A 26661-nucleotide genomic window follows, 5' to 3' on the forward strand; every position below is an offset into this window, starting at 1 on the left:
TTCCGGAGCATCTGCTACTCGCCAGGCCGCGTGACGCCGTGAGGATGCAAAGCAATCGAGGATGCCCAGTTAACAATTTGTGATCCGCCTTTGTAAGGAACCAGCCCTGCTGGAGAGCCAGGCCGCCGCGAACAAGAGTTAGAAGCCCGTCTTTCCATTTCTGCTTCCATATACTCCGCTGAATTTTCCAAGTGCCGGTGTGATGAAGGCGACTTGGTATTTTCACAAGGAGAGTAAGCCTCCCTACCAGGTTCTAGACTCTATTTAGATCACAGTTTGGTTCGATCTTTCCTTTCCAGATAAGGAAACGTAACTTGCTTCAGGTCTCCCTGTGTACACAGGCTGGGGACTTGAAGGTTCCGAATGTGGCATCGGGGGGATGCGGTGAGCCTGGTGTTGGGAGTTGCGTTTAGAACACCCGAGAGCTCTCTGCCAGGCGGAGCCCAGGACAGTGGTCGTCGTGTGACTGCTGGGCCAGCAGCAGCATGTAACCTGCTCTCAGAAATCTGAAATCCTGGGAGCAGGTCCTAGTGCATAGCTCCATCAGAGTCCTCCGAGGGACCCTGAAGCACCTGCCTGTTCAACCATCACCACTCCCGGGGATGAGCTCTGCCGAGGGACTTTCACCTGGAAAACGCCTGGTCTGTTCTCTGTCCCTTTGTGTAATTATCAGAACACAGACCTCAAGATGGACTCTGTCCAAAGGATTTGTCAATCTTCTACAGACAGGGACTGACACAGTAGCAAGGAGCCCAGGCTCTGGTGGAGGCAGATGATCAGAATTTGGATCCCGACGCTGCCACTTTGTACCCTGTGGGTTGGTGGCCACAGCTGCCGGGCACATTCCTCAAATAATAAAATGACAAAAGCCTCGATCACCTCGGTTGCTTTGGCATCAATGAAGTGACACCTGTAAGTTCCTAGAACAGGGCTCAGTACAGGGCAATTGCTCCATAAATATTATCGGTAGGAAGTTCCTTACAAAATAACAGTTCCTTACATCACCCTTTGGAAGGAGCTCTCAGATGGTCTGAAGATAAATTAATTGCGTGTGTAGGCCTGAAGCATGCAGTCTGTTCTGAATTGGGGCTCATCTGTCCCGCAGTTTGTCAAATGTGGAGCTAAAACCATCCTGTGCGTGCGTTAACGATTCATTTAGAAGTCTGAGTAGACATCTCTGATTCTGCATGTTTTCAGACCTCTCAATTCACGCTGTGGTCACCGAACATCCCCAACTGTGAGCAGCCCCTGTCAAGGGAGGGGTTACTTAACATTTTGCTCCAACCAGTTCAGGCTTTAAAGGTGCATTATTATTGATTAGCCACATGGGGGCATGTAGCTCTAATTTTTACTACTGTCGGCGACACACATCGTAAGCATTAGAAAGAAGAGTATCTCAAGAAACCCAAGGGAAACTAGAGAATGTTCCCAATATGTCTCATGTGGGCAATGTCACAAGCCAACGGAGGTTTGTTTTGAAAAGCTGATTGTGCAGATTTGGGCCCTGGGCAGCCGGTCTCCACCCTGCTGGCACGTGATAACCACCTGGGGGAGGGGGAGGGGTTAAAAAAAAATACCACTGTGTTGCACCCCACCCATCTGGGGGTTGCAGCAAGGGAACAGGGTCCTCAATGTTTAAAGCTCCCCGGGTGGAACCACTGATCTATGGATTAAGTGGAGCTTGAAAGTTACATGAAACACCTGGCCGTCCCTGACACTCTGAACTGTAATAAGGGACGCCGGGGGTCCCGCAGTCAGTCTATCAGAAAGTAAACACAAGTGGAAAAATAGAGCAGTAAGCTAATTACCACGGAGCCACTGTGTCCTTAAATTTGTCTCCCCATCGGTGCTACACAGACTCCCTGGGGTGTCTGAACCGGCCCGCCATTCTTGTGTGGTAGCCAGACGGCTTGTGTCACCGTGCCTGTGTGTACACGGCCACCCTTCAACCGGCAGGGGCAGTTTCGAGGCCGCCCCCTTCTGCTCTCCACACGCTCTTCTAAGAGTGAGCTGAGGCTGTGTTTGACTTTTAAATTCCTCCGGCTATAACATCGCAGACATGGGACGAGGCGAAGGAAGAAAAAAAAAAGGGGGGGGGGATGGGGAAAGGAGATTTTAGATCACATGTGTTTATACCCAATGATCATTATCTCTTCATGAAAAAAACTTAACCATGATGAAATATTCGTTTTGTTAATTAGTCCACAGCAGATGAAGCTGCTTAGACTGGCTGTGCTGTCCCAGACGCAGGGCTCATCCGGCTAACTTTCCCCGTCGCTGGGCCAAATATCTGGATGTTCGTTATTCATCTTTTAGATACCGTAAGGAAAGTTCTCGGTTGAGGTGTCGAAGCTGGCCACGCCGCTGAGCTTTGGCACTCGCACAGATGGAGGGCAACGCGGTGAGGACTGAAGGGCTCACGGGGCCGGTCGGGCTCAGATTACTTATGCTGCATCGCAGCAAGTTATGGAAAAGGTGAGGGAGGGCAAGAGGGGCTTCGGGGCTCACCCAGTCCCACACTCTTGTCTTCCTACACAGCAGGAAGCCGAGGCCCGGGGCCTGCCCCGCGACACTCCGCGGTTGATACTGAAGCAGCTCCGGGCCAGCTCCCCCGGCTTCCAAGCCAAGGAACTTTCCACGGCATCGCGGTGGTCAAAGAGACGCAACCGGGGTGCTTGTTTTCGCTGCCAGAACCATCAGGGCCATCAGGGTCCCACCTTCTCCGTGGCCCATCACTCGGGTTAGGACCCTAACAGTCAGGGCACACGACACACCTGTCCTCTCTCATAGTTTTCATTATGAGAGTTCTTCCTCTCCGTCCCTACCTTCCTGACGTTCTTGGTTACTGCCGTTGGAATGTTTTTCTTAGTAAAATACGAAAACCAAATGCTAATCCCGTGTTGCATGTGTGGTGAATCCAACAGACACCGGTGACTGAAAATTAAACCCTGAGAAATTCTTTTCTAATGCGGCAGCCCGCGGCAGGGGACTGTGATTCAACAGACAGTGATGTTGAAGCTTTGGTATTTTTTTTGTGTGTGTGTGTGTGTGTTTGCTTTTAAAGTATTGGTAGCTGTTATATTTGGAGGAGGAAGAGAGAGGAGAGAGAATTTGCAGCCTAGGCTTATCTGTGCAACGAGTTTTATGTCCCGCTAAAGCTCAGTGGTATACCCTCCAGCCGGTTCTCACTAATTGCACGGAAAGTCAGCTCCCATTTAAAGTCACCGTACGCAGGAACAAACGTTCTCTCTGTAGGCTAGGACAGAGGAGTCCCGTCCTGGCTCATCAGATGCTCTGTAGTCTGCAGCAAGAGGCTTCCCTCCGGACTTTGGCCGCTTCATCTAGCGATGAAGACGTCCTTGCCTAAAAGTCAACCAGATGACCTACCAAGCTCAACCCCCGAGCTTAGGCCTTTGATGTTAATTTTCCAAATGGTAATCTCCAGGACCCTATCATCTGTGAGATGTTCACAGGGATTATCTTAAGAAAATAACTTGGGGAGGGGCACCTGGGTGGCTCAGTAGGGTTAAGCATCCACTCCTGATTTCGGCTCAGGTCACGCGCTCACAGTTCGTGAGTCTGAGCCCCACATCAGACTCTGGGCTGACAGTGCAGAGCCTGCTTGGGATTCTCTCTCTACCCCCCCCCCCCCCCAACCCCCTTCTCTCTGCCCCTCCCCTGCTGGTGTTCTTTCTCTCAAAATAAACTTAAATAATTTGGGGGACATTCAGGCTTCATCAAAATTGACATTTCTGAAAAAGGCAATCTCCGAGCGTTTCGTGCACCAGCACCATGAACCCTTAAGTGGGTGTAGTAACGTGTTCTTCCCCAAACATCCGAACGCAGACATTTCTAAAGAAAGAGAATACAACGTGGGGGAACCGTGGCAGCAGATGGTCAGAAGAGGTCCGCCTTTAAATCAAAGGAATCTTAGAGACGGTGCACGAAACGTAGCACGTGTCCATCCCTTACAATTGTGACCGCTTCAGTTTCTCCCTGAATTCTCAGCCGTAGAAGCCAAACTGCTCACCGCTTTAGAATTCTTGATCTCTTGAACTTGATCCCTCACACTAACACTTCTTGGGTGCCATGCAAAAAATGTTCAAGTGGTACAATTCGCACCTTGGGGAAGAAGACAGAGGACTACCTACGGTCTGAAGACAAAACGTAACCTCCGTAGACCGCCAACTGCAAAGACACAATGGTGACGTTCCTGTGCCTCCGCCGTGCTCTTGCTGGGCCCGTCTGGGTCTACACGAGGTGGGAGGAGGTGAGCGTCTCCCACCAGGCCCACCTGGTCCCTGCACTCTGGCAAGAGCTCTCCCTAGGGTGCTGCACAGGGAGGGAGCCGGAGACCAGAGAAGAAGTTCATGTCAGCATAAAGTCCTACCCTGCCTCTGGATGTTCCGTCCAGCTTCTCTGGTTAATTCCCTGTTAATTAAGGCCGGGTCTCTGGGCGGGAACCCTCACGGGTGAGGCCAGGTCCTGTTCTTTGGAGATCCACCCCCCCCATCGAATCCCACCCTGGCACGCAGCAGTAAACGTTTACCGTTGCAATTTCTGATGGGACAGCTCTAGACTGCGTTGCTCAGCGCTGCCCGTCATGCCCAAGTAAACAGGTTCCACCTGGATATAAATTAAGGCAAGGAGGCAATGGAGTTGCCAGGTTCCTGGCTCACAGGCCCCGGCTTCCTGGCTCAGAGCATAGCTGGAAGCCCAATTCCAAAAAGAGAAATTAGAAAGCGGCTTTCTTGTTGCCAACTTTCAAGGTGGCCCGAGAACTGGCATGTCAGCGGCCGAAAGGCCGCATCTCATTTTCCAAAGGATTCCTTCCTTCCAGTAAAGGAGATAATCAAACAGATAAGTGACACACTGTGCCCCTCCCCCACCGTCTTCACCGTGGGACAAAAAGGAAGTGATTTTAATTTTGGATTAAACAAACAAACAAAAAAAGCCCCAGCAACACTTTTCCTCAATCAACCCTTAGGCCAAAAAGGCTGCTTACCCCTGCTTTTAAGCACCTCTGGGCACCCCGGCCCCACATGCCTTAGGCTTTCCAAAGTGTCACCAAGCCCAAATTATTCCACATTGCCCAATCCTGGGCTGGCCCCAAAGAGACTTTGCATCTTCTAGTATATGGTGGCCTCCTCACGACTCAAGCCGGTTGTTCTCAGAATTTCCCTTTGTAGTTTTTCCATGCGAGGCAGCTGCTCCCCAGCTGTTTGCTGCCCTCAGCGGATGGCGACGGTCCTCTACCCGTTTGTGAATTTCAGGCTACACCCAAGAATCACGACCTCCCGAGCGCCCAGACTGTTTGGCCTTTTCACCCCCCTGCATGTCCCGGTACATGGGTTTTGCCCAGGAGCCCCTCCCTGCTCCGAGATGCCCATGGCCCAGCCAGCCTCTCCGGACAGACAGACAGGGTCCTGTCACCTCCCTTTCCGAGGGGGCCCGGGGAGAGCTGGGCCCTGAGCACAGGACTACGGGAGAGGCTTCCCGGCCTAGGAGTGTTGGATACAGGAGCACAGGGGCTCCTTTCCTCCAAACTTAAAGGAGCAACCCAACATCCGGGCTGATCGGATCCCCGAGTGACAGGTCAGTGGGACGGGGTTGACGTAACGTACATGAGCCTCTCAAACCGTGAAGGCCCGCTTCTCACACCGCAGCGCTGCGTCGTGGACTGTATTTGCAAAACACGATCAAAACTTCAAATTTTTTTTCTAGAAAACTACAATTACTAGGAAAATTAGACCACCTGCCAGCCTAGATCTTTGGATTCAGACACAACGTCTAGCGAATGGGTACAAAAACGTCTCAACGCTCTCACTTCTCTTTTTATCCAATGATGAACCAGGTAACAAATGCATCTGGGCAGGTACGGGGCACGGACTGCACTTCAGGTGGCATTGATGTGCGTGGTTCCCGGGCATGGGAAGGTTTCCTGTCGATCTTCCACCCTTTCTCTGAGAGAACACAGGGTTTCTGGCCCCTTCGCTGCCCATCTGAGGTGGGTGCCAGCACGTAGCTAAGTTCTACCGACGGGGGCGGGAGCATAGCGCCTCCACTTGGTGGGGAGCTTCCTCAAATACACCCCGGCTCGCAACCCTCCCTGCTGGCAGGCTTTGCTCCGCTGGGGCTCGGCCTGATGTCCTCCTCCTCTCTCACCCAGATGCCGCCTGCCAGTCGCGTAAATGCCCCTTCCTGCCCGCCGCTCCCGGAGGAATGCTAGTGGTCTCCCGGGGGGCCTGCCCACCTCCTGGGGTGGCTTCGTTTGGACTACTCACCAGTGTCGTTGGGGTATTTGTCTCCCTTGGTGCACGTCCTCCCGTCGTCCTCCTGGATGTAACCCTCCCGGCATTCACAGCGGTAGCTGCCCACGGTGTTGACGCAGATGTGGGCGCACAGTGTCTCGTTGCTGGTGGCACACTCGTCGATATCTGGGTTTGGACCAAAGGCAGAGAAGGCTCCGCTTCAGAGAACTCTCTTCCAATGACAGGGGGACGTTGGGCTTGGCCTTCCTGTGAACGTCTGCAGGGGACCCTTTGCCAGCCTCCCTCTGAGAATGCTGGAATGAAGCAGGACGCTAGAAACAGGAGCCATCTCGAGGGGAGTGCCTCAGGCAGGGTCACCGTGGTGACAAGCCGATCAGTAATGGGGTTCTATGGTGGCCCTGCCACCACCAAGTCATGTGACCTGGTTCCCGCCCCCCGCCCCCCCCCCCCCTCCGGTGCCTAGCCTTCAAAATTCCCACCTACAAAACACGAACGATGCCTGCCCGAAATACTTCACCGGGCAAATCAGGAGAGAAAATGAGATGATGGAGAGCAACGTACACGGAAAAGCAGGCATCAGAGACATGAACTTCTACAAGGACCCATGTGTGCCGAGGGCTTTTACGTTCCCCTTTACGGCTCTGGGTTCTGAGCAGCAGGATGGTGACCCAAGGTCAACTTTGGGTCAATGGCTCCTTCCCAGTTAAGAGAGGTAATGAAACCGGAGAAGAAAAGCCACTTTGGGTGAAAGAAAATAGTCACGATGGGTCTAACGGAGAGAGTTTTCCCCAGGAAATTTCGGTGTCATCAATGACCCAGACAGACCTCCCGTGAGCTGCGGAAACGAGCCATGAGCCCATCAAACAAGCCCTTCTCTGCCCTTGACCTAAGCGTGAAGCTGCCTCTACTGTCCAGGGGAGGGAGGGCAAGGTTGAAAGGAGAGAAACAGATGGAATTCTGAGCAGAATGCTCTTTTGCTGACCCCCATATGGGAAGCACAGGGTACCGTGGCTATCACAAACTCAAAGAAGAACCCTCGTGCCTGGGACCACGGAAGGACAGAATGGCACATCGCACTCTCTGTAAGAGGCACCGGTGGTCCCGGCTGCACTCACTTGGTGGTCTCCATCCTCCTCTTTGTCAGCGTGGGGTGCCACTGGGGACAAACCAGGAGGCTACTGTCTACAACTTCTCTTAAATGGTACTTGCTAGAGTCCCCGCTGGGGCAGAGGAAGAGGGGCCACTCATCACAGTTCATTTATTCTCCACTTGGGACCGTCTGCCTGGCTCCTCAGTTCATCCTCCAGCTGATTCTCGAACTTGATGTGCACGTGAGTCACTCGAGGCATTTGTGTAAAACGCAGAATCCAGCCCCACCCCTCAGGCTCTGGAGGCGAGGCCAGGATCGTTGTTTTTTTGCAAAAGCAAGAACCCCAGATGTTTCTGAGACAGGTTAGCCACAGGCTGACCGCACTCTGAAACACGTGGCTTCAGGGAACAATTCCCATCAACCTGTCTCCGGGACTTGCAAAGTGCGCGGCTGGAAAGCCAAGCCAATGGGGGAAGGAACCCGCTGGTGGCCAGGGGTGGCGCTGAGTTCTCTCAGCTGGGCTCCAGGTGGCTGGCTTCAGCTCCCTCGGACTCACTTCAACCTGCCTGCCACATGGTCTCTTCCTGGCTCCCAGCCCTCTCTTCCTAGTCTTCCGAGAGAACGTGGATTCTTACCTGTCTGTGCTTTTAACATTTCTGGCCGCTTACATTCTGCGTGACATTGTTCTGCTTTTCATTTGACGATGGTCCCCTTCTCCTGCTCTCATGTCTCACCGCCTGTTAGGACCTGACTGGTACTGGCTCCCTGAAGAATTCCTTGGCCGTGGTTGGTTTAAACAACCACAACGAGGGGCGCCTGAGTGGCTCAGTCGGTTAAGCGTCCGACTTCGGCTCGGGTCACGCTCTCGCGCTCCGTGAGATCGAGCCCCGCGTCGGGCTCTGTGCCGACAGCTCAGAGCCTGGAGCCTGTTTCAGATTGTGTCTTCCTCTCTTTCCTCCCCTGCTCATGCTCTCTCTCTCTTCTCAAAAATAAATAAATAAATAAATAAATAAATAAATAAATAAACAAACAAACATTTAAAAAAAATTTAAAAAAACCACCACAACGAAAGCCCGTGCCCGCTAGCTTTGGTACTAACACACCTCCATCTGGGTATCGGGACACAAGGGAAGAAACGAAGATCAAAGCGGCTCCTGGGGGCTGGTCCCACCCACGAAGAGTGTCCAGCAGAGGACAGAATCATCCCCCCAGGAGCTGGAAGATCACGTGTGGCGGCAACGCACCCAGGCAGTACGGCTTCTCCCGCTTCCGGTGTCGCTCCCGGTCGTACCGGTATCCCGGATAACAGGTACACAGCACTCGGCCAAAGTTATCCGTGCACTGCTGTTCACAGGGAGCCTCGGCACACACATCGTAATCTGAAATAGACAAGCGTGAGCGCACATCAGCCTCGGTCATTCAGCAGCTGGGGGCGGGGCCGCCGCGCCCGGGTCTGGAGCAGACCTCCTGGGCTGCATTCCGCTCGGGACCTGGGAAGCGTGGCCAGCTGTGCGTGGGAGGGCACGAACTCTTTGTGTAGCACAGCAGGTAACTTAGTGCTCAGCACGGCCACTTAGATGCCAACGTCACCTGTGACCCTCCCCCGGGTCACCTCTTCGCCCTCTGGTGTCTGTCCCTCATCTAGAGAGCAAAGACGTTCTAGACGGCCGGGCCCCCGCGGCAGTACCTGGGGGCCTGTTTTGTCTCTTTCGCCAGCTGCGGTAGAGACAGGGGATTCCTTCCGGATGCACACTGAAAGAGAGGCCGGGCCTGGTGAGGGGCGTGGGCATCACAGTGTGAGGAGGGCAGGGGCTGGCAGTCGGGCGGGGGCAGGAGGAGTGTGAGTGGGGCTTGGGAACAGAGACGGTGTGGGCGCTGCAGAGCTGGGCCCCCCAGTGTGTTGTAGCCGTGTGTGCCCAGGACGGACCCCACGTGCCGAGAAGGGGCTGGGTGGGGTCGAGTGGCTGGAGATCTCCGAGCAAACTGGCGTGGATGCCCTCTTAACCTGAAAAGAATTAAAGCATCTCTTCCGCCCAGTCCTTACAAACGTATCTCATGAGCCTCTGAAGGGACTCCGGCTGCGAGTCGGGCGCTCAGGCCGCGTTTTTACCTCCAGACTAGATCCAGCATCTCAATCACTGCGCTCTCTTCCCCGGGCGCTGACATAGATAAACGATATTTGGATGCGGAGTAAGCCTGGCTTTGCTCGCCCCGCCACACAGGAAGGCGGGATGGGTGGGTCTGTCAGCCCGCGACGCAGGCGGGGTCAGTGTGACAAGGAGCATGTCATTCTCGCGATGACCTGGGAAGCTGCCCTCGCTGCAAGTCCCCTCCCCCCACAAACTGGGATTCCAGGCCTGCTTTTCCCCGCACGGGTTGGGTTTCCTTGCCGAAAATCGCCTCTAGGCGGCCCATGTTTTGTGCTCTGCCTTGTTTGCTGAATGCCTACACCCTGTAGCAGGCCCCACTGTAGGGGCCATGCAGCCTCCTGGTGGAGGGTCCAGGTTCTGGAGCCAGCCCTCCCAGCTCTGCTACTGTCTCTGTGACCTCGGATCCTTTAAGCCTCAGTTCGCTTACCTGTAAAAGAGGGGTAACAAGAATACCGACTTCGGGGTGCTCTTCTGAAGGTAAACCCGGATGACGCATGGAGCACCGTGCCTGACCCACAGCAAAAGCTTCACCCTGTTCTTCTGCTTCCTTTATGGCTTCGCTCTGACGATTGTTTGGGTATCTGGCAAGGACTGTGTCCCCTAGAGGAACTGGCACTACTCTCTTCCTACAGTTTATGCTCAATTAATAACTGTTGGACTAGAACAAATGAGATTACTCTATCACTCTGGCCAATCAAAATAACACAGCAGGGCGTAGCAAAGCACGTCTGGTTGGCCAGCATTCCTCAACTCTGCTGTGGTAGGGCAGAAGCGGCCATAAATACTCAAGTGCGTGAGTGTGGTTGTGTTTCAATAAAACTTTATGTACAAAAATAAGCAGTGGGTCAGATTTGGCCCACAGGTTGTTGACTTTTGACTTAGAGCAACAAATAGGAGACAACTTTTAAATTGCAGCTTCTACTCAGCAGATTTGGTTAAACATTCTGGTCTCTTTACCACCTGTGATGGTTCATTTTATGTGTCAAATGTGGGTAGGCCACAGTACCCAGATATTTGGTCAAACACACTCTTAATGTTTCCGTGCAGATGTTTTTTTTTTTTTGTTCGTTTTTTTGTTAATAGATGGGATCGACATTTAAATCAGTAGACTCTGAATAAGGCAGATTGCCCTCCAAAAGGTGGATGGGCCCATTCAATCAGTTCACGGCCTTACTAGAAAAAAAGACTTCCCCCACGGAAGAGGGAATTTTGGTGGCAGATGGCCTTCTGATTCAAACTGTAACTTTCTGCTGGGTCTCCGGTCGACCGTACGGACATTTGATTTGCCAGCCTCCAAGTAAATCCTTAAAATGAACCTGTTTCTCTGGAGAATCCTAACTGATACACTTATCTTTTCTGAAATTCTACGTTTATACTTTGCATTCTTGGTGACAGAAACCTTGATGACTCAAGAGATCTTTAGTAAGACAGACAGACAGACAGACACACACACACACACACACACAGACTTATTCCCACAGATTAAAACGCTTAAATGTTCCAGTGAAAGCAACAGAGCAGAGTGTTATCATGGCGAGGCTACGTTAATCACAGGTGTCACAGACTCGAGGGTGAGGGGCGCTGCTTGTAGGCTCTGATGTTTGAAACCACAAGACCTAACATTTAAAGAAGATCTAAGTATGTGGTGCCCACGTAACCTGCTTTTAATCAGGTTGGGCAAGGTCTTTAGCTGAGATCTTAAAGTGATGGGTCCAAACTTAATTTTCTTAGTATCTGCCCAATTGCAATATAAAGGACACGGCTGGGGACTGGGACAAGCTGGCTGATACAAGAATGCGATTATTTGGACCTTTGTTGTTGTCGCTTTCCACCACGCTCTAACCCACAGAACTGGCTGGCAGTGAGACAAGTCTGTCTCGGGAAGACCCAAGGCCACATACACCAGCGTTATGTTAAGTGATTTCCTAACCACTCTTCCTCAAGCAGCTTTCTCCCCAGCTATGGTTTAGTGAATTCTTCCACCCTTTCACCGAAGAGAGCCATACACGGGAGGGATTCACTTATTTCTGACAAAGAGCCTGCTCTCTAGGAGATAATGCAGCATGAATTGGCTCGGCTGGGCTTCTGGTCTTCCAGAAGCCCTCTTCCAGAGATCTGGCTTCTTGGGTGACAGTGAAGAAACCTCTTTCTCATTACCCTCCCACCTCTCCCCAGCCCCAGGCACACTGATCTCGCGCTCTCCAGACAGGGCTTTGTGTTTCCTGGATCGGCGCGGGAATCCTTTGCAGCTCTCTTCCTCCTATTTGTGTAGGCCCCGGGCAGCCGGGGCTCCTTGGTAAGCCGGCTCCCCCTCCTTCTGGAGACCACCTCGAACTGCTCTGGTTCTCTGTGCTGTGCGCCTGCTCCAAACACTTGCAGCCCCGAATGCCTTGACCGCACATATCACAGTTATTATTAAACACAACAGCAGCAACCGCTATTTATCAAGCACTTAATGAGAGCCAGCCTCTGTTCCAAGTATTTAACATGTGGTAATATTCTTAAAACAACCACGAGCCAAGTACAAATACTTTCCCACAAAAACTAAGGTAGGATTTGTATTGTGGACTGAATGTCTGCGTCCTCTTGACATTCGTATGTTGAAATCTTAACCTCCAAGGTGACGGTATTGGGAGGTGGGGGCCTTCGGGAGGTGCTTAGATCATGAGGGTAGAGCCCTCACCAATGGGATTGATGCTTTTATAAAAGAACCCCCAGAAATCTCCCTTGCCCCTTCTGCCGCGTAAGGACACAGCAAGGAGATGGCAGTCAATGAACCAGGAAGCTCTCACCCGACGTGGAGTTTTCCAGCGCCTTGGTCTTTGGCTTAGCCTCCAGAACTAAGAGATGAGCGTTTGCTGTGTAAGGCACCAGACTATGGTATTTTTGTTACAGCAGCCGGAATGGACTAAGGCAATACGGAAAGTGGAATTAAAATTCAGGTCTGACTCCATGCAACCTATACCCCATCTCACCAGTTTGAGGGGGTGTATGCCCTGAGAGCTGGGCACCTGCTGCTTCCACTGCTCTACGCCTTTAGTGCTGGGCTGAGCAGAGTGTCTGGAGGGGCTTTGAGTTCAGCATGTGGAAAACACAGAGGTCAGGAGGACGTGTGTGCTCTGTGTATGAAATGCTGATGACGGGATGATAGCCTCTTCAGCTTAAAAAAACCTGAAATAGGAGAATTACTCAATATAGGTGTACCTGTCGGGTAACGATGGAGCTGGAGCATGCTACGTGTAGCCAAACTGGCACTAGAAGAATCCAACGCCAGAAGAAAACGGAAATCACACGCAGATAATCCACGTACATTCTACGTACATCGGAACTCTACAGACACCTAGCGATTAGTCACAAACAAGGTGAGAAGACATAATCTTTTACATTACGTACCTTCTGGGATGCATTGTCCAAGAACAAATTTATACCCTTTGCAGCATTTTTTCCTAAGAAACAAACAAAAGTGTGTTTTAAATGTGACGTCAGATTAAGAATATAATTCTTTTCAGGGGTGCCTGAGTGGCTCAGTCGGTTAAGCATCTGACTCGATTCTGGCTCGGGTCATGATCTCACGGTTCGTGAGATTGAGCCCCATGTTGGGCTCTGGGCTGACAGTGCAGAGCCTGCTTGGGATTCTCTCTCCCTCTCTGCCCCTCCCCCACTCACACGCATGCTTGCTCTCTCAAATAAACTTAAAATATATGTATAATATATATTTATAATTCTTTTCAGTTAGTGATTTGTGCCCAGGAAAAAGTGAGGTATAAGGGAAAGAAGGGGTTGGGTATTTTTTTTTTTTAATGTTTATTTATTTTTGAGAGAGAGAGAGACAGAGACAGAGACAGAGCTCGAGAGGGAAGGGCCAGAGAGAAAGGGAGACACAGAATCCGAAACAGGCTCCAGGCTCTGAGCTGTCAGCACAGAGCCTGATGCGGGGCTCGAACTCACGGACCACGAGATCATGAGCCAAGCCGAAGTTGGACACGGAGCCACCCAGGCGCCCCTAGGGGTTGGGTATTTTTAAGGAAAGCTGAGATAGAGATACAAAGGGAAAATATAATCAACAGCACATGACCACATGTTCCAGTAGCAGAAGGTCCTTTTTTTACCACATAATATATGGAATTAATCACTTGAATTCTATGAAGTGGATTAATTCAGAGACTTCAAGCTACTTGTAGCAGATGACCAGAGGCCTACAGGATATAAAGAACTTTTACATAAAGGATAGAAAGAAACTTTGCATCCTGAAAAGGAACTCTGAGGCTGGCCGGGCCCCTCATGCTACAAGCCAAGGATTCACGTGACTTGCCAATTATAACAATTTGCTAATAATAAATAACTAGGTAATTGTAACCTAATGATTGCAAATTATAATTAGGTAGCTGAGGCTGAAGCCCAAGCGGTCCCCCATTTGAAGGCTGGCTTCACCTGGACCACATAGGTACTAAAAGCTATCTAAATTATCTGAATTAAACAGACAAACAAACAGCAAACAGGCAATTCTAGCAAAAGTTTCCAAGACGTCCATCTCCACCTGAGGTAGAGAAATGGCACCGTTAGTTCAAAATGTAAACCTCCACGGGAAAGATGAGGTCTCTGGTCTGGGGTTTCAAGCTCTTAACAGACCGACCCCCTGCAGATAGAGAATATAAACTCAGGACAAAACAGAAGCAAACAACCGCTGGCAGGTTCTGGAGAGCAAAGAAAGGCGGGCAGGATTTAAGAGGAGAGCTGACATTTGGAACGAGGGACTAACCCAGGCTAACTTTCCTGCTTTTCAGGACTTTGGCCCGAGCGCCCATCACAGTTGCTATGTGGTGGGGAAAGTGAACACACAGAGAACCTGTGACAGGCTTCGGCCCGATCAGATGGAGGGCAAAACAGGGATAACCAGAGGTGTGAAAAATTCAGGGGAAATCCTGGAAATGAGAGTGCTGGAGGACAGGAGCCTTAAGTTCTGTGTATTAACTCTGCCCAGTCGCGGGGAAACCCTCACCCAGGCATGCAGTGAGCAGACTCGAAACACCCCAGCTAAAGGCCACACGGGCTGGACGAGGGTTGGGTTGACCAATGCCGACTGCGAGGCCGTTTGCACATTCCATCCATCCGAGTTGCTTGCCTGCTCCAAGAAAAGTATCAACGCTTTTTGGATGAATAAAGCAGGATCCAGGATCTCCGCAACAGAACTTGTATAAATGTGACCCATTCTCGAGGGAAAGACCATCAATGATGCCAACCCCAATTCCAGAGGTTGTGAGTATCAGACACCGCGTTAAAGCGGCTGTTACGATGGTGTTCGATGAGGTAAGGGAAAAGGCACTTGTAATAAATGAAAAGGTAGGAGACCTAAAAGAAATAGCAACTGTGAAAAGAACGAAATATAAAGTCAAGAACTGGATGGGGCGCCTGGGTGTCTCAGTCGGTTGAGCTTCCGACTTCGGCTCAGGTCAAGATCTCACCGTCTGTGAGTTCGAGCCCCGCGTCTGTGTCTCCCTCTCTCTGCCCCTCCCCCACTCATGCCCTGTCTCTGTCTCAAAAATAAACATTAAAAAAAATAAAAAAAAAAGAAATTCAAGAACTGGAAAATATACGTATCAAATTAAAAAAAAAAAAACTTGCTGGATGGGTTTAACAACAGAATGGTGATATGAAGTGGGAAAGAATTTGTGAATTGGAAGATACATGCACAGGAATTACCCAACTTAAAGAGAAAAAGTGATTTTAAAAAAGGCACCAAAACATCAGGGACTGGGGGGGAGGCGGGGGGACAACCTCAAAAGGTCCAAGGTATGGTATGTGGAGTTCCAGAAGGCAAACAGAGAGAGAATGGAGAAGAAAACAAATGTGAGAATGGCTGAAACATCCCAAATTTAGTGAAAAACATAAATTTACACACTAAAGATGTTTAGCAAAAGCCAAACAGGTTGAAGACACACACACACGTGCACGCGTACGTCTAGAGATGTCATAGTCCTACTGCTGAAAAAAAAAACAAAAAAACAAACAAACAAAAAAAAAAAGAGGAGAGAAAATCTTGAAAGCCAGCAGTGAAAAACTGCACATTCTATACCAGGAAAGAATGATCTGAATGTCCATGCGCTTCTCATCAAAAACCATGGCAACCACAAACAATGGCATGACATCTTTGAAGTGCTGAGAAAACAAACCGAACTGTCAATCCAGAATCCTCTATGCAGTGAAAAATATCCTTCGAGAATGAAGAGGAAATCAAGACGTTTCAGAAAAAAGAAAACCAAGCATTCAACACCAGCAGATCTGGGCTATGAGAAATGCTACAGGGAGTTGTTCAGAATAAAAACACAGGGACCAGGGAGAAAAACCTGAACTTTTAGGAAGGGCTGAAATGCCTCGTATTTAAATGGTAAATGTCTTGGTACCTATATAAAACGTGATTTTTTCACGCTTAATTATTTCAAAGCAAAAACTGTATGTCCTTGTCTTGCAGGATTCATAACGCAAGTAAATGCAATCAACAGAATAATGGACCCACAAGGTCCATAATGTAAATGGACCCACATGCTTACAAAATTTCTACACCACGTATAAAATGGTACAATTCTGACACTTCCCTTGCGGCAAACATTCCCCTTTGTTCTGGGTTTCTCGGGCCTCCTTACTTTTCCCTTCCCTTCCCCCTACCCCATCCTCCCCTACCCCCCAACCCCCCTCCCCCGCTGGGCTCCTAGAGAACTTCCCTTTACCACTTCCAAAATCAGTATGTTCATTCAGAGGCCAAGAATTAAGCTGGGGGCAGTGAATCTGCAAGTCTCAAGAATACAGCCCGGGATCTTTTGCTCTTTTTCCTTGACTATCAAGGTCAAACTATCATTAAGAAACACCCAAAACTATTCCTGAGCCTGGGTGGCTCAGTTGGTTAAGCATCCAACACTTGATTTTGGCTCCAGTCATGATCTCACAGTTCATGGGTCAGGGTCCCACGTTGGGCTCTGACCCGACAGCACAGAACTTGCTTAGGATTCTCTCCCTCTCTCTCTGGTCCTCCCTCACTCCTGGCTCACTCTATCTCTCTCTCTCAAAAATAAATAAAACTAAAAAACAAAACAAAACAAAACTGTTTCTGTGTAACCATAAGAGAAATGAGATTCAAGGTTATTGCTATCCGAATGGTCTCAATAATTTGCATTTGGACATGCTTTCTAGGTGGAAGAGAAAGGCAGTTAAATATGGTCTCCCGCCTGGGAAGTGCACATCGCCTGTGGCCTTTCTATACCACGCGTGTGAGCCTATCATCTGTATGTTGTATTGAATACAAGGTCGGAAACCAAAGATTTGGGAGATGAGGCATTCTCTAGGTCCTAAAGCAAATTCCTACCTTTGTCAAACGGTCAGAACCTTCAACCAGATTAGACAAGACCTTCTGAGAAAAATCCGGTACGCTTAAATGTATTTTTTCCATCACATTTTAGTAAGACAGCAATTTAACAAAATTTATAAGGATTGTACTAAATCCATTAAAAACTTCTCAGATAATGTATTAAACATGCACACACAACTGATCTGGTAAGAGAAAGTTCTGAGGCCCAGCTGGGTACAGCAACACCGCCTCCTTTCTCCCTGCAACCTTCCTCATGTGCAGTCCAGCTGTGGTAGACAATCTTACTTCAAAAGCATAATAAGTGGGCTTCCTTTATAAAGGACAGTAGCAGCTGGGACGCTCCCGAATCAGACCTGAATGAAATAATTCAGGGTCCCGTCCCCTGCAAAGGACGCATTTGCCTACCTGTACCTGTCCAATCAATATAGGTTACCTTGAATCTTTCCTCAGCATATTTTGTTACATATCTGTGTGTGTGTGTGTGTGTGTGTGTGTGTGTGTGTGTGTGTGTGAGATTTACTGCTATGAATAACATGTGGCAGTGTTCAGAGTTTTCCTACAATTAGACGTAATCTCCCAGCATTTCCAACTGAACTGTAATTTTACATGACAAGAGAAACCCATGGTGTACAAATTCATGATGATGATTATTTCTAACAGAAGTAGAGGATCTACCTTGATGTTCCATAAAACTCTCGTTTTCCATGGTTTAAGAGAGTCCAAGTTCCTAACAACCAGAAAGAAAACTGCTTACTAGGGTATTCATTACAATTTTACAGTTTACTTACTGTATTACTTGAAGCTGTCCTATGGAAAACTAAGAGGAACAACAGTGCCCTAGATGATCTGAAACTCAAGTGAATCATAAGAAAGTTGGAATGGAGGGGAGACATGTGTTTTTGATATATCTTCAGGGCAACGCCACATTTAAACATACGGTTCTATTTGTCTGTTTCTATGTAAATGGCGCACCTAACATACAGCCGCTGAGAACTTTGATGGCATTTCAAAGTTCACGCACACGGATACAACCCTTACAATCTCTCTCTCTTCATCCAAGACATCCTACTTGGGCATTCTGATCTTTCTGAGCATTGCAAGAGCTTGGGGTTGTCCATTTAGTGGAGCCAAAAGTAACCTGTCATTTGCCTTGCTACAAAATTAAATAACACAGTGATTTGATAATGCTTTCAAAAGGCTACAGAGCCCTGTCGGGAGATCTAAGCTTCGGGATGGCCATGCTTCCTTTAAATACCTGCTCAGCCCAGAATTAACTTCCCCTTGGCTTTTTTTCTTAATTGCATACCTAACACCATCGCTCTGCTCGAGGCGAGGAGGTCTGTGACTTCACTGTACCCTCTTGCTTTTCGAGAGCTCCTGAAGACGGCATTATTTTGCAGGTCAAACACCCATCCAGCAGAAGTCACGATTGAAAATAAACGACGGAATATTCCAAAGTATAAAAACATAAAAACTGGCTGCACATCTTACCCCATTTCAAAGATTACTTACAACACAACTTACGTATAATGAAGTTGAAATGGCCTAAGTGAGACCTCCTCGTTATGCAACCGGACCTAACTACAAGCACGGCCGTGCGGTTTTTATCTTTAAGAAAAACAAACGAAGATGGGGAAAGCTCATGTGGACTTTGGGGGAGACAGCCCTTTGTGAGCCGCTTCATGTGGCAGAGCTCGGTTTTCCAAACGCAAAATGCCTTTCCCGTTTCTTGGCGAGGGGAAGTGGCGATTAGGTGGTTGTTACATAGAAAGGGCGACATCTGCTCACCAGGAAAGTCTGTGCAGGTTTCCCCTGGGTGCCCCAGAGCATTCACACACACACAACGTTGTAAATAAAAACAGCGCGGCCAGAAATACATCCCAGCAACCGAGCGTGTGTGAGAGCTTTTGGAAGGAAAAACCGAATCAGGAAAATGACGGTGGCAGAGATATCAACATCGGACTGCCTGCTGTTAGTTATCAGATTCTAGAGAAGAATTAAAACCACCACCACAACAAAAAACCTCCCTGCGGAATTAGAAGGGCAAGAAGGAACCTTGAAAGGTCAAGTGAGCTAGTAGGCAAGAGATATTTCAACACTCATCCCACTGCAACAGTAAATTTTCCTAAGATTTATTTGGGGTTTCCTCTGCATCGCTTGCCTACACATGCACCAGACAGCTCAGATGTTTTGTTTGTTTTGTTTGTAATGAGAGGAAAAAACTGCACTTTTTAGAGTATTTCGGGGTTCTTTTTGCCCAGCTACAGGTAGTGGATGGAACGGTGGCTTTGGGGTCAAGCACATTTGGTGTTCGATTCTGGCTCTGTCATTTAAAGAGCTTGTGATGATGAGGCACCTGGGTGGCTCAGTCAAGTTGAGTGTCTGACTTCGGCTCAGGTCATGATCTTGTGGTTCGTGGGTTTGAGCCTCGCGTTGGGCTCTGCGCGGACGGGTGGGGGAGCCTGGTGCCTGCTTCAGATTCTGTGTCTCCCCCTTTCTCTCTCTGCCCCTCCCACCCTGTGTGCTCGCTCTCTCTCAAAAATACACATAAAAAATTAAAAAAAAAAAGAGCCTGTGATAGGACTTTGGGCTTGTTTCTTAAACTTGTTGAGGCTTTAGATTCCTCGTGGATAAAACATGAATAACAGTATTTGCTTTCTTTTTCCAAAAATGGAAGAGAGGGGGAGGGGGAGAAAGGAGGGAGGGAGAAAATTTTGATTTCAACATGGAAAAGTAACATTTTTGTCCTTTTGTTTCACAAGCTAATGCCAAATAATGGGAATAGGAACTATAAATTCAAGCTGATAGTCCATAGTTTTAGGAGTATATTTCTAATATGGAGTTAGTTTATTTATTAAAGTTTATCTACTTTGGATGGTGTGAGTAGGGGAGGGATAGGCAGAGGGAGGGAGAGAGAGAATCCCAAGCAGGCTCCGCATTGTCAGCACAGAGCCAGACGTGGGGCTCGAACCCATGAAACTGCAAAGTCATGACCACAGCCAAATCCAAGGGTCAGACACTTAACCGACTGAGCCACCCAGGTGCCCCTCTAATATGGAGTTAATATGAACACGGCCAGTGGACGGGAGAATGGGAAGTGATTTCGCAGAGCAGAGTGACTTCAAACCTACGTGCCTCCAGGGGCGGTTATCGTGGAGAAGCCAACTGGCCCCGCGGAGGCTCGGCCCCGCTCAGGAATCGGAGACACCAGGTATGGAGGAAGGTGGAGGCCAACAGACAGCAGGCCAACCTGAAGGTCTGGTGAGAAGGACTTCTGGTTTCCTGACCCCGGGCTCCCTTTGTCGGATACCCTTCGTCCACCACCGCGAGAGGCAGAAGGAACGTTCCTTGGGGAAAACTGTACCCGAGGAGATCGACTGTCACACCAAGCCAGAGGCCCACGTGGAATATGCCCATGAGTAGATACTCCTGCCCACGCACAGAGTTTCCAAATATTTTTAAAGAGTCCCTTCAATGGGATAGCTCATTGCACAACAATGGAAGCCTCCCGGTGATGGCTTCTGAAGGCCCCGATGGCGGCTTCCGCGCATCTCCAACCAGTTAGTCCTAAATGAAGACAGAGGCGGCTGGGAAAGTGCAGAGCCCAGTCAGCGTGGTTGTTTTTCACCATCTAACTACTAACTACACTGCGACATGTCAGACGAGGGGTCCATAAGAGACTGACGCCAGGAACAGCACACAACTCCTGGGACTAAATTCAAAGTTGCCTGAGGATTTGAAAGCGGTCCTGAATGTCTTTGTCAAACTCCTTAGAGTGAGGAAGTTTTCCTCTTTGTTTTAACCTTCTTCTCTTGGAGAAACTTTGATTGAGCTTTCCATGACTTCACATGAACTTCTAGAATGCCTCTTACACCAGATTCCCTGAGAACGGAACCCAGTAAAATGATTCATCTCCCATCGAGGCCTGCCTGGATCCAGTCCTGTAACCAGAAAGTGCTCCTCCCGGGAAAATGGAATAAGATCATGTTTACCGTAGCAATCAGTGAAGATTAAAAAAAAAAAAAAAAAAAAAGGGGGCGCCTGGGTGGCTCAGTCGGTTAAGCGGCCGACTTCGGCTCAGGTCATGATCTCGCGGTCGTGAGTTCGAGCCCCGCGTCGGGCTCTGTGCTGACAGCTCAGAGCCTGGAGCCTGTTTCAGATTCTGTGTCTCCCTCTCTCTGACCCTCCCCCGTTCATGCTCTGTCTCGCTCTGTCTCAAAAATAAAATAAACGTTAAAAAAAAAAAAATTAATAAAACAAAAAAAACAAAAAAAACCAAAAAAACCAAACAAACCCATTTATTCATCTACATATAAACTTGCTCCTGCCAAATCTCAGTGACAACGTGAAGAGACTCATAAGCAGTATGTTACATATCACGTGGTCTTATATGCACAATTACCGACGGCCAAGATCAAATGCAGAACACGCACGGCAAGTCCGCAAAAATTTAAACACAGAGTAACCACAGGATCCTACAATTGTACTGCTGAGTATATACCCAGAAGAATTGAAAGCAGACTCAAAAGACACATTTGTTCATAGCAACATCATTCACAATAGCCAAAGGTACAAACATCCCAAACGTCCCTTGGCAGATGGGTAAAGACAACGTGATACACACAGAGAACGGATTATTATTCATCCTTTAAAGGATCTTCTGACACATGCTATAACACGGAGGAAACTTGGAAACATCATGCTAAGTGAAATCATACCAAAGAAATATTGGAGAGAGAGATACAAATATCGTAGGCCTCCACTTATATGAGGTGCCTGGGGCAGTCAAATTCTTAGGCAGAGAGTCGAACCGTGATGGCCAGGGGCTGGGTGAGGAGGGAATGGGGAGCTGCTCAATGGATACACAGTCTCAGTTTGGGACGATGAGGAAGTTCCGGAGACGAATGCTGCTGGTTGCACAACAATGTGAACGTGCTTACTGGCACTGAAATACACACCTAAGAATGGTTAACGTGGTAAATTTTACATTGGATGTATCTTCCCACACATACACGAAAAGACTAGAGGAGGAGGGGAAAGATGTTGAAGCCGTTCCTCTCACCATTAATACCTGGGGCATGGGATCATCTGGGTTTTAGCTGTGTGAATTACAGAGAAAATATTTTTTAGGCATGTGAGGGTTATCGTTAGATGGGGCTAAGGTAACAACCAGAAGGTAGTTATTCCTACAAGGCTTCAAGTGATAATAATGTATTCATCCAACAAATGTTCACCACGCATCTTCCAGGAAGACAGAAGAGCCGGTGGTTGGGGCCCTGGCCCCTGGGGATGTACCTCCTAGGTTTGAATCCCGGCTCTTCTGCTTTCCAGCTGTGGGGACCTTAGACAAGTGACTTAAAGTCCCCCTAACTCCATTTCCCCATCTGTAAAGAGGAATGATAATCATGTCCACCTTGCTGGCTTGGTGTGCGGGTTCGATGAGTTAAGATGCATATGGAGCTCAATACAATGCTGGCTGCATGAAGACCAACAGGGAACGTGCAAAGAAATGTGGTTTTCCTGTTGTGTCCCACTCTCATGCTCACCTTCAAGGACCCTGGTGTGTTTTAGAGGAGGGAGCATGAGGGAGTCAGCGGCTGAGCCACGGTCTGGCTGCCCATCGGCTTGGCTTTGAGAAGAAGCCAGGGCTGACTGACAGCAGTACCGAAGCCAGTGTCTCGGCCGTTTCATTGCCACGGTCGTGCCTACTCAAAGATGATCTTATCAGCTAGCAGGAGAACCCTCTCAGGCCACTAACACATCACACTCCCCTCTATGTGATCAGTGTAATATCTGTTCTCCATGATGAGAGGCACGTGACAGGATCTCGTCTTGTTTGCTCAAAGCTGGCTCAGCAGCACTTGGGAGGCGCGGACAACTGCCTGGGCTGCGGGGCTGAGAACACGTGTAGCCACTTCGGTGTATTGTTTCCGCCGCCTCCCTATCTCCCTGCCACATCAGCCATTCTCACAGGGTCAGGGAGCTCCGCAGAGGGCATCCCTGAGTCCACACGGGTCCCGGAGACAAGAACCTGGGGCTGACTGCCTGCCTCTTCACCACGATGCCAACGCTACATATCTAGCTCTCTTTTCACACACTTTTCCCTCCTTCCCCACCTCCTCAAGTGAGTTTTCTACCCCACGAACCCTCATCGTCTTGCTCCCTGGCTGTCTTTTCCCTGATTCAATAGAGAAGTTGGCCGTTTTTGAAACGTAAGGAAAAATGGTAACACATTGAAAAAGGTAGTTAGTTTGGCATTACCTTTGTATAAAAAAGATAAAGATAAAAACTGTATGCATCTGTATATTTATATACACATAGGCAAAAGATCTTTTCATTAAAAAAATAAAGGTTAGGTTGGGTATTCATGGATCTCTTTACGTGGGTAAGATTTTTTTTTTTTTTTGAGATGTAATTGACCTATAACATTGTACCAGCTTCAGGTGCATGACATATCGATTTGATATTTGTATGCGCTGTGAAATGATCACCACAGTAAGTCAGGTTTTTTTTAATGTGTTTTCTGATTTTCCTTCAATGAACAGGTGCTAATTTTGTAATAAGAGAAAATAAAGGAAATAATCAAACGAGAGGGATTTTTTAGGGTGTTTTGGTACATACGTTTTGAATTTTTTAAATTTAGAGAGAGAGAGGTATGTGTGGGGGGGGAGGGGGAGAGAGAGAGAGAGGATATGAATCAATCTCAAGCAGGCTCCACACTCAGCAGGGAGCCAGAGGTGGGGCTCGATCCCACAACCCTGTTTATGAACTGAGCCGAAATCAAAAGTCAGACGCTCAACCGAGCCACCCAAGTGCCCCTGTTTTGGTACATTTCTAATGCCAGGCTTGGCAACAGTTTTGGAAACTGCTAGTTTTGAAAGTTGGCCAAGGAGTAGCAGTCATGAGCGCGTTTGAGAACAGTGCACATAGGCACCCACCCACCATGATTTACTTCGCCCGGAAACTCAAGACTTACATTTTGGACAACTAGGTTTCAGCCGAACTGATTCTGACCCAAGTCACCTGGAACCGATGTAGGGCATTTATTAATGCCATAAAATTACTTCTGGGACTTAGGGCATCGTTTAGAAGGATGTTTGTCCTTTTTTCACATCAGAAAAACGGTTTAATAGAGGTTCGTCTGAAGGGAGGATTTTAAGAGAATGATTTTCCCCATTCATAAGACCTGTTTAAACCAACGAATCTCTGCCGACGTTTATTCCCAGGGTTGCTAATTTTCAGAAGCACTGATAGCTGTGAATCGTGTCGTACTCTCTGCTCCATTGGACACGGACAGCGTGTGGGAAGTGGAGACCATTCCTTGCAGCGATATAGTTCACCATATGCAGTGACACTGGGGGGGCCCAAAGGCCTAGTCCCAGATGTATTTTTATCCTATCAACCCTCTGAGCATCCAAGGGATGCCTGAATGGTTATTAATAATCTGTTCCTGGGGCGCCTGGGTGGCGCAGTCGGTTAAGCGTCCGACTTCAGCCAGGTCACGATCTCGAGGTCCGTGAGTTCGAGCCCCGCGTCAGGCTCTGGGCTGATGGCTTGGAGCCTGTTTCCGATTCTGTGTCTCCCTCTCTCTCTGCCCCTCCCCCGTTCATGCTCTGTCTCTCTCTGTCCCAAAAATAAATAAAAAACGTTGAAAAAAAAAATAATCTGTTCCAATGGCATTCACCAAGAAAATCAGATCTTCAAGCAATGAATTGTTCACGATCAACCGAGCAATACAAGAAGTCATCCACGGTGGTTCCCAAAGCATTCCTGAAGTCTTCTGAAGTTTCCTGACGACTCCTCCACCTTCTCCTCCCACCCTGGGCTCCCTGTGCAGCTCAGCCAGCGTTTTCTCGCTGCTCTCTCTTCTTCAAAGGCTGGGTTCAGCTTCAGGATTTCAACTCTGACCTCTGTTTACGACTCCTGAACTGTAACCCCCCAGGCCCCCTAGATGCGATCATTTTGCTTGCCTGTATTTTCCAGGTTTCCTGTAATTATCAGGTCTTAACTTTCATAGTGAGAAAAGGTTATATTTTAAAACTAATAGAAGAAAATTAACTTCTCGCTGCCACCGTGGAAGGGAATAGCATCCCTGATGGGGCCAGAGCTCGGAGGCCAATAACCCACAAGACCGTTTTTATATATTGCCTTCGGTTTTTCTCCCTAGTAAGAGACCCAAATTACCCACAACAGCCACACTTCCAAAGGTCATTGCCGTGGCAGAGATAACTAGCTGTTTCTCCATAACTATTTCCTTTTATCCCCCATTGTAACAAAAGCCCAGATTATAGCTGGGTACGTTAACCTCCCAGAAGAAAGGGAAGAATTCTGCAGCCTCGCACCCACCAGGCACTGCCTTGCGAATAAGCCTGGCAACAGGATGTGAGTAGCCGTGACACCTTAAATGGAAGGGGCACGTAAGCTGTCCTTTTCACCTTCCCATGAGTGACAGCAAGAACACGGTAGTGAGCGATCTTGGAACGTAGCGATGGGTGGGTCAACACACAAGGAGCTCGGTCAATGTTGCTGTCCAGCCACCACAGAGGATAAGGACTCCTGACAGTTTTGTGTAAGAGAACAAACTTCCACCTTGTTTAAACTGTTATTTTTGGTTTCAGCTTATAGGAGCCTAATACAGCCAGAAAACTAAAATAACTAAAGGGAATGAGCCTATGGGAGCAAGGCTACTGCAATGCAAGGTTAGCAAGCCAGAAGGGGCCTGGAGAAGAACCAGACTTTTATTCCACTTCAGGAACAACTGTGCAGGGAGCCCTTGAGCCTCGTGAAACGCTGACCCTTGAAATATAAGTGGAGCCGTCCTTGCAAATTAACCAAAGCTAAAGACCTCTCTGCTTTGACAGGGCCGCGATCCTTCTTTCCATGCCGTGGGCAGAGTTTCGTTGGCACTCAGCCCCCTTTCCTGTACTTCACCTTGGTAAGTGAGGCATTTCCCGAGGGCTCTTGCAACGACAATTTCCCGATTCAGAATTCTGCCCACGGGTCGGTCAGCTGGGAATTAAATGCGGCAGTCTGAAAGGAGACAGCTTTACGTGTAATGACTCTCAAAGACAGAGGGAGCCCGATCGGAGATCTTTCTTCCATCACTCATGTGACATATGCCATTCCTCATATGCATCAAATTATTACGGAAAATGAAATGAAACACAACTGGTGCTAATTCAGGTCGAAATTCATACGCTACCTCTAGATGATTCGCAGAATAGAGCAGGAGTCTTCTACTTTAGACGCTGAATTACATAATGATCCGATATCACAGTAAGAGCTTTAATTCGGATTAACCAGCAACTGGAAACATCAAATGTGAATTCAACCAACACTTAATTGAAAGCTTCCTATACACCAAGCCAAGCATCTTCCACAGATTATTTCATTAAATACTCGTAACCATGCTTCTTACAGATGGGAAAACTAAAGCACAGAACTTGGTAAATAACAAATTAGTAGCCGAGCTGAACATGAACCCAGGCTGCAGGATTCCAGGGGCCACCTCTTCCCGGAAGTGGGTGTTACAGGCGATAGGGAGATGAGTGCCATTTGCATTTGGTCCTTGAAAACAATCAGTGTGGGAGAAACACAAGTGCACAGCCACAGAGACCACAAGAGAGGGCACTATCGGCATCAAAATGCCGGGACAGTGTGCTTCCTCAGGACAGAAGGGAAGAGTCAGAACTCACTTTCAGAGGCTGCAGGAATGTGCCGCCCCTGGGTGTTGCTCCAGTCCAGGAAGCTAGATCGGGGCCCCTATAAAGGGACCCTCCCTCTTGCTAC

General features: G+C 48.7%; 1 protein-coding gene across 1 annotated transcript in view; it reads right to left on the minus strand.

Moving 5' to 3' along the window:
- The window catches only part of CCBE1 (collagen and calcium binding EGF domains 1), a 226747-nt gene that overhangs the window by 19932 nt on the left and 180154 nt on the right, over nt 1–26661 (minus strand). The window contains exons 3-5 of the mRNA XM_042909738.1: nt 12906–12958; nt 8607–8741; nt 6285–6437 (exon numbers count right to left, since the gene is read on the minus strand). Coding sequence (XP_042765672.1) covers nt 6285–6437; nt 8607–8741; nt 12906–12958 — 341 coding nt within the window. The remainder of the gene's footprint in view (nt 1–6284; nt 6438–8606; nt 8742–12905; nt 12959–26661) is intronic.

This window comes from Panthera leo, chromosome D3 (genome assembly GCF_018350215.1).
Source record: "Panthera leo isolate Ple1 chromosome D3, P.leo_Ple1_pat1.1, whole genome shotgun sequence".
In the NCBI taxonomy this organism is placed as follows: Eukaryota; Metazoa; Chordata; class Mammalia; order Carnivora; family Felidae; genus Panthera; species Panthera leo.